The sequence below is a fragment of the Trachinotus anak genome, unplaced genomic scaffold, assembly GCF_046630095.1.
Source record: "Trachinotus anak isolate AG129_WGS33_773 ecotype Australia unplaced genomic scaffold, CSIRO_AGI_Tana_v1 ptg000008l, whole genome shotgun sequence".
NCBI lineage: Eukaryota > Metazoa > Chordata > Actinopteri > Carangiformes > Carangidae > Trachinotus > Trachinotus anak.
In genome coordinates this window covers 7200655-7208576 of record NW_027273859.1, presented here as the reverse complement: position 1 = coordinate 7208576, position 7922 = coordinate 7200655, and the positions used below count along the sequence as shown (strand labels likewise).

General features: G+C 39.0%; 1 protein-coding gene across 2 annotated transcripts in view; it reads right to left on the bottom strand.

Moving 5' to 3' along the window:
• Positions 1 to 1057: 1057 nt before the first annotated feature.
• galnt9 (polypeptide N-acetylgalactosaminyltransferase 9) overlaps positions 1058 to 7922 on the bottom strand; it is an 88667-nt gene continuing 81802 nt past the window's right edge. For both annotated transcript variants that reach the window (XM_071482151.1, XM_071482152.1), the window contains 2 exons: positions 2281 to 2448; positions 1058 to 2043 (listed from right to left, as the gene is read on the bottom strand). In XM_071482151.1, coding sequence (XP_071338252.1) covers positions 1897 to 2043; positions 2281 to 2448 — 315 coding nt within the window. In that variant the 3' untranslated portion in view covers positions 1058 to 1896. The remainder of the gene's footprint in view (positions 2044 to 2280; positions 2449 to 7922) is intronic.

The following is a 7922-nucleotide window of genomic DNA, read 5'->3' as shown; positions in this document are numbered from 1 at the left end:
CACACCACTCACTGTAGGTTGTTACACTTTAGTTAGTTTTTATACTTACATTCTTTAAGTGTGGCAACCCACAAAACCATGCTGTGGTCAACTGAGGAGGTGCAGACATTTCTCCGTTCAGTATGCCTTTGATATCCTCTACTGTTCATCTGTATTGTGTTGATGATGACATCACAATAGCTTCATGTGTCGTTGCTATGATAACAACACCGCATTGAAGGGGTACCATCTGGAGTGGATTAAAAAGTACCTGGTACCAAAAGCGAGTGGAGAATAATCAGTACCATACAGTGGAAAAATGCTACAATTAAGCATTAGCATTAGCTCCATGCTTCGTTTAAAAGATCACCTCTGGCTCACTTTTTAACATTTAAACATCTCTATCTGACTCATTTTAATATGACAGTCCTGTAAAATGGGATGTAAACATGTACTTGAGAGGAACATACTGTACATGATATTGTGCAAAGACTGAGGCTGAGGCTGCACGTTAGTCCTTGTTCTTGTCCTGCAGTGTAGAGCTAGCTAGTCCTGTAAGTATGAGGAAAAATGATCAGACTGGTTTTTGTTTTTTTTAATTTTCTGTTCTAACGTAACTTTCTTGGGCTGCTTAGCTGGCTATTTACTTAAAGAAGATAGTTGGTATCTCTCAAACATTTTTTGATATTCAAGTTAAAATCAAAAATGTCGAAAGATACTTTCAGCCGAGTCATTCTTCCAAATCTGTGAAAGTGAAAAAGTTTCTGTCTGAGTATAATAATTGGAAAGCTTTCAGTGCTTTCTGAAGACCTGTTATCCAGTGGGCGGTTTGAACAATTACAGCGCACAGGGCCAGAAACCAGATGGAGGCTTGAGGTGGTTGTAAGTGCAGGCACAACAAAAGACAGGCAATTGTACTGGTGTTGTTAGCAACTGGCTTTACAATAGTACAAAAGAAAATGTGTGGTTTTTATGTAGCACACAGCCAAGTACATTCAGGGAGCAACATTTGACACTGAATTCTTAGAGCTGACGACTGAAGTCTAAACTCTTGGAAAGAGAAAGAGGGAGAGTCGGGTCATCATAAAAATGATTTTATTATCCTAATTGTTATCAGAGGACGGATATCAAGTTTCACTTTTTACAATATATTACTATCATTAGACTGTTTTATACATTGTTTTATATATTAATAACTTTCAAATAATTTTGTACATGCTTTTGGGACTGACATTCCCTGGTCAGATGAAGCAGAAAAATGAGAAAAAAGGCACATGATTGCTCCTGTCCACAGTGAGCAATACAGTCCAAAGAAACAAAGAACTGTCGTGGTTTGTGTGAGTGCAGGTGAAATGCCTCCCGATCAGATGATGGGCCGTCCCTTTGGAGCCTGTTGCATGACTTGCCAGGGCAGCACAATATGTCCAAAGCAATTTTCCACATCACAGCCCAAAATAATCACTTTGATGTGGCAATTGACGACAATTATATCTTCTGATTTGCTCAGATGCGCTCAGCAAAATAAAAAACTAAATACACACCCACGCACGCTCTCGTCCTCGTTTCTAGCTTTACAGTAAAAACAAAAGAATTACTGGGATGTTGAACCACCTTCAGGGGCAGCACTCAGGTGTCTTGTTACACTGCTCTATACATGTAGCTGAATGTCAGAAATGTGGGCCATTTCAAACAGTGCACACAGCTCAGTGGAACACAGGAATTGATCAAATTCTTCTTTAACACTCGGTGTTGGAAGCTCTGTGGCCTGAGGGAAGCTCGGTGTGCGGTGCGGTCTGTAGTGTGAAATACCACACACTAGCACCAGCAGTCCCCGCTCCTCTCTGAACTGTCCACAGTTTGAGATCCAAATTCCACTTGAAACAGTGCCCAAACTGTCTCAGAGGTTGTCCTCTGGCTTCAGTGCCTGGGATGCTTAATCCAGTTTCGTATCATCCACTTCTGACCAGAGCATCTCTGGACCACCAGACGAAGGCCGAAGTTGGCGTCTTTGGACATTTCTACCTCCAAGCATCGACCAGTGTCCCTGCTGATGATTGGACCATTCTGCAACAACAACACAGACATGACTGAATATGTACAATAACCTTCAGAAGAAACAGATGGATGCAACACTAAGAGTCATTCATAGAATAATAAATATTCTACTGTTTGTTGTTATGGCATCAACAACAGTTATTAGGCCTTTAGTTACATGTGTGTCACTGTCTTATTTTAGCTTTCTAAGTGTCGCAGAGTTGAAGATCATTGTTAAAAGGGCAACTTATGCGTTTTCTTTATTACCTGTGTAAAGTCCCAAAGCCTCTGGGAAATCCTTGAAACTGCATCACATTTTTTCAGACTGGGAGTACGTCCTCTGCCATCGTCGACCAGACATTTTGTGTCAGGCAGGAAGGTGGTCGACCCCAGGGGTCCTAGCTGGAGTAGCCCTTCAGTTGAGTAGCGGGCGAGCTGCAACACAGAGACAACTAATGTGTTACACTGCCGGACTCAAGTACTGTAGCAGCAATCATAGCTTTGAAAAACAAATACTTGACTTTTGAGAGAGCAACTCAATATCAGTGGAAAGCACAAGGTGTAAATGTGTGACAACTGCAGGTGTTGTACAGTGATGCCGTTCAGACAGACAGCTATTTTTAAACTCCAGATATTAGATATTATCGGTTTTTATACTGTTTCGTACTTATTATATACTTATTACGCTTTTTACAATTATTTTTATGCTTCTTTTATTTCTGTTAAGCACACTGAATGACCCCGTGTATGATAATGTGCCATACAAATAAATTAGCCTCACCTTGCCTTTTATATGGTAAAGTACCAAAAAGTCAGATTGAGGAAAATGTTCTGGACTCAAAAATATAACACTGTGCTTCCTAATGTTGTTTTGCAAAATATTTCAATGCATGGAGACCACAATGTACAGCTAATTAATACCACAGCACTTCCCCAAACCTAAACTTGATCCCTCACTGGTAAATCCTGCACATGAAAGGCTCTGTGACGATAAGTATCTGTTACATAAGGGCACAGCAGAGATACCATTGGTTATTTATGGGAGTGATCCTCTCTGAGAAATGAGATGCCAAAGATAGGGGGGTCTTCAATATGACAGCATTCCTGCTTTGAGGGAAAGTACACACACGACTGTCCTGAATCACAAACGCACACACACACACACACACACACACACACACACACACTTCTATTAAAGCACGGGGTAGGTATGTTGTGTTATTCTCCAGTCCCAGAGGAATCAATACAACAGAATTCATCTGAATCCAGACTGTTATGAACAATGTACCTTCCAAGGCTTTATTGATAAAAATATGCTGTATTGTTTTTAGAAACCGATTTTTTGAAGGTTGCAAAAGCAGGCCCTTGTGACTATTATCTCTAAAAGAATGTAATAGTATGAAAATGCATTATTCTGGTATACTTATATACAAACAGTCCATGTTCAAGTACCTCTGTAAATCAATTTTAACAAAAAAAAAATCCCTCCAAACTGATATAACTTTGTCTGAATGGAGGTTATTTGGAGCATGGATGGAGAAACTAAAACTGCAGTAAGTGGGCTGTGTGGGTGTTGCTCCTTGAGAAGAGAAGAGAGAATGCAGGGGGTTTGTAATCCAATGTTCTGCCCTAAAGAACCACTCGGAACAAATAGGAAAACAATGAAGTGCCATTTTGTGTGTCACTCAAGGTTCACTGGAGCAGGTTGGGCTTCTCATGAGGATGCTGGTAAGGATAATTCTTTGCACTAAGGAATAGCAGACATTTAGATAAACATATTTCAAACTCTCAGACTAATGCTAGACATATGATGCAGTGAACTAGTGCTATTTTTCTCAAGGTGGAAGCCTAAAGGTCATCAGAGTTTGATTAAGAAACCGTCATAGACTTTTGTATTGCTGTCTTGGGTCTTTAGGGGTTATATCGCTGTAAGCAGATTTATCCATGGTGTAAACTGTGACTGGGCACAAGGAAAACCCATATAATCCCCTCTAATACCTGTTTACAGTTCAGTCTGGCAGCCTTTCATACGCTAATACATTTAAAATGGGACCATAAGAAATAATTAAGGCAAGGAAATGATTCTGCCAAGCCAATTAACCTGTGCCCCGTGCGGCAACATTAGACGCTCCATTGCCTCCCTGCCATCGTAAAAGTTTTGCAGCCATTTTGGAGGTCAAGCTAATCAGACGTTTCTTAATTAGCTCATTAATGGTGCAACACTGTGACAATGTAAATATAAGATCGAGTGTTTGGCCATTGCATTGGGTTGTAATCTCCACATTTCTACCTTTCTTGTACCTTGCTCCAAGAGGAAGTTAAGTTTATGCCACAGATTATAAGAAATGTCTTAAGAAGGGCTCGGCTTGGGGCCTCAGCTCTGGAGCAAGCACACGTGACTATATTATTGTGTGGCATGGGAATCTGAGTGAATTTCCAACCTCTTCACAATCTTATACTGCGGAGACTTAAGAGGCCCCATAGCATAAGCGGTGCAGAGGGTGTCCATCAGCACCATGCACTCTGAGTTCACCTCACATAGTTGGGATTCCTTGTGAGAGGGAACCCAAGAAAGAGAATACTGGAAGTCCACTTGTGAGTCTGAGGGCCCTATTTATGTGGTGGTGCAACAACCAGGGCTCAGGCAGTTATTGGTCATGTGGTAAAAATTGTTGTGCTCATAGATGTCTCACAAACTTTTGATTTTGAAAGTAAATACTGGAAGCAAATGTTCAGCAATAACATTTTAAATAAACTATTAAAATAAACTATTTTGACTGATCACTTTTCACGTGGTTAAGGCAGAAAAAATTACTCAGTCATGCTACATTGATCTATAAATTAATAATTGCCAGTTTCTCGCTATCTGTTTTCCACAGCTGCTCGCTGCTGTATGAAAAGTTTCTCCTTCAGTTCAAGAAATCCCTGCAGCCGTCTGAAGCAGCAGGACACATGTTGATAAGTTTACAGCCTCCGAGTGCCACCAGTGCTCAGTGCCTTCACACACTGTCCACTGAGTTTACCTTACGCTACATGCAAATAACATTGGTCTGCTGTAAAAAACATAAACATTAAAACACATCAAAGTGCATGGTTATATCTTTTTATTCTCTCTGTTTATTCTTTAAATGCATTGTGGTACAGCACCATGTGTGACATTAATGATGATATAATGTGATTGTTTATGACGTGAAATGCAGTAGAATTATAAATGAGATATTGTTTAATAATGTTATGACAATCAGCTCAAGTTAAGCCTTGTTACTAAATTAACAATTTCACTGTTTTGCTTTGTTTAGAATTGGTTTCTTTTGCTATTGTAATAAAACCACCGGCAGATATTTGGCTGCGTATCTGTGGTGCTGTGTTCAGCATCCAGACAGCAGTATAGTTTCCTGTTGTTGAGCTGAGTTCATGCTTCATTGTGATTGGCACAGCCATGTGAGAGACCAGTAATGTGATTGGCTGTGATTGTATGCATTAATCACCATGCTCTCTGATCTATATTCACCCTCACCCAGCCCTTTTGCTCTTTGCACTGCAACACATACAAGAACCAAGGAAAAAGATGCATTAGTCACTTTAACAGACCACTACCGAGTGAGTGAGTGTGTGTGTGTGTGTGTGTGTGTGACTAGAGCAATGATGCAGACCTCGTAGCTCCTCCACCATGCTTTCACTGCATTATATTATTGGACAAAGGTGAGACATAATCTGTGATTTAGATTTCCACTGGGAGAGCCAGCAGAAAGAGACTCATTCCTCAGAAGCACAATAAAGATTTATTCTGGTCAATTACATTTTTTCATAAGTAAAAGGAGCAATAGTGAAAAGGAATGCAAAATCACAGCATCCCATGAAATTGAATTCGGCCCGCTCACAGTAATGTCGGCCATCACTGTAATCTAATGATACAAAGACACAAAATTAATCTCCATTTGTTTATTTCCCCCGGGGATCAGGATTAAAAGAGTCAGTGAAGCTTTACATTACTGGACCCCACTAAGCTTTCACTGGAGGAGGACAGAGAGACCTGTGAGCTTCTGGTGTCCTAATAATACTCTCTCATATGACAGATAATGAAGATGTCACTCATCAGCAAGAGAAGCAGTTAGGAAAGGTGGCTAATGTAAGAAAAAAATGATGCATCAATAGCATTTGCACGATTTCTCTTCGGCATAGTCTTTTGTTTCTCTGCACAAAGACAGGGCAACAGGCTCCCACCCACAGTGTCCTGGTATCTATTCCAGTAAAGGTTATACTGAGTGCGCTTCTTTTTTTCAGCTGCATCAGCTGCATGTTTATATAATTACATGCACTCTCACCTGGGAGTGCCCCAGTTTCCCAGTGTTCCCTACTGGGCACCTCAAATAGAGTCATTGGAAATCACCTGGCTCATTTGTACCTTGTATGGTAGTGTAGTCACAACAGCATCTGAGTATTATGAGTATTATTATGAGTATTATTAAGCCAGTGAAAACATTTAAATGCATGTAAAGTAAACAGGAATCAGTGTGAAGATATGGTTCATTGTTGTACCAAACTGCTAAGTGTGATTTATTCAGCAAAATACATCATGTCACCTGGGATTTACTTTCTCTGCATTTTAAACAACGTGTCCAGGGCTAGTTCCACTAATTTCTCTAAATTCTCTAGAGAAATCTTTATTTTGAAGTCTTCAGATATGTCTGAAATCATTTGAGATTTGAGCTTGAGTTTTGTTTGTTTTCACACCTTAAAGTCAAACAAATGACATACAAATAAAGAGGTGTAAATTTAACTGAATGAGAAAAAGGAATTACAATTGACCTCTGTGTGTGAGCTGAAGATCAGATGACTGAATGGATGTATAATTAACAAATGAAATGAAATGAAATGATCTGGAAGATTTCTCTTGTTTAATTGCATCTTATACTCTATAAATTTTATAACTGTAAAACATAAATATCATAAATTGTAAAAAGTTGAAAGTAAAGAGCTGATGGGATGGAAGGATCTAAGTGGATGCAATTTGACAATTTTCTTGTTACAAAGAGTTGTGGAGAACATGGTGATTGACCGAGGATAACCTCAAACACTAATTGGTGTCAGGAAAATAACTTTCTTTCCCAATTATAGCAACACATTTGGTTATTTTTTTACTGACAGAATTAATGTGTTGTCTTCAAGTTCCTGTGATTCTGCGGCTCAGGCTGATTTGAGGCATTAGATTATTGCCAAGTAAAGTGGCAATAATGCCTGATGAATTTATGTTGGGTTTTTTTTTACCACTGAAATAATGTGGTAAGATTTTTTTTTAATTACTCAAATCCATCTACTGTATAACCTGCACATATTAACAGCCATCAAACTTAATCGTTGACATTGCAATCATTTTTTACCAAATCCGTCCATGCTTTGAGGAACCAAAGAGGATTTTAAAACCTGTTTGCAGCACACACATTCATACCTGTTTATGATTCACTGACATTATCACTATATATTTAAAGACATTCTTTAACTCCTGGTTATGTTCGTTTAACATGAAACACAGATACTGTATTTGTTAGTGCTATAATTGAGCATGTTGATTGATGCTTTCACATTTCTAAATAAGTGTTATAGTATTATTGCTGCACATTTACAATCTCATTTCATATCCTCCAACTGTAATACCCTGAATCTTTTTTGAATCTTTATCGACTGAAGGTGGTTCAAGTGCGAATTAAACAAGACAGGAGGCACTGGCACATTTCTCTCTGAATGGAAATAAAAATACAGAGTTATGTATATTTTTCTAAGGCCTCATGCTCTGCACTACAGTTCAGGTTCTCTGAATTAAAATAAACTGACATCTTCAGCTTCAATTGCAGAATGCCATATTGAATATATCCGTCTATATTGTCTCTTTCTTTCCTTTATTTGCTCCA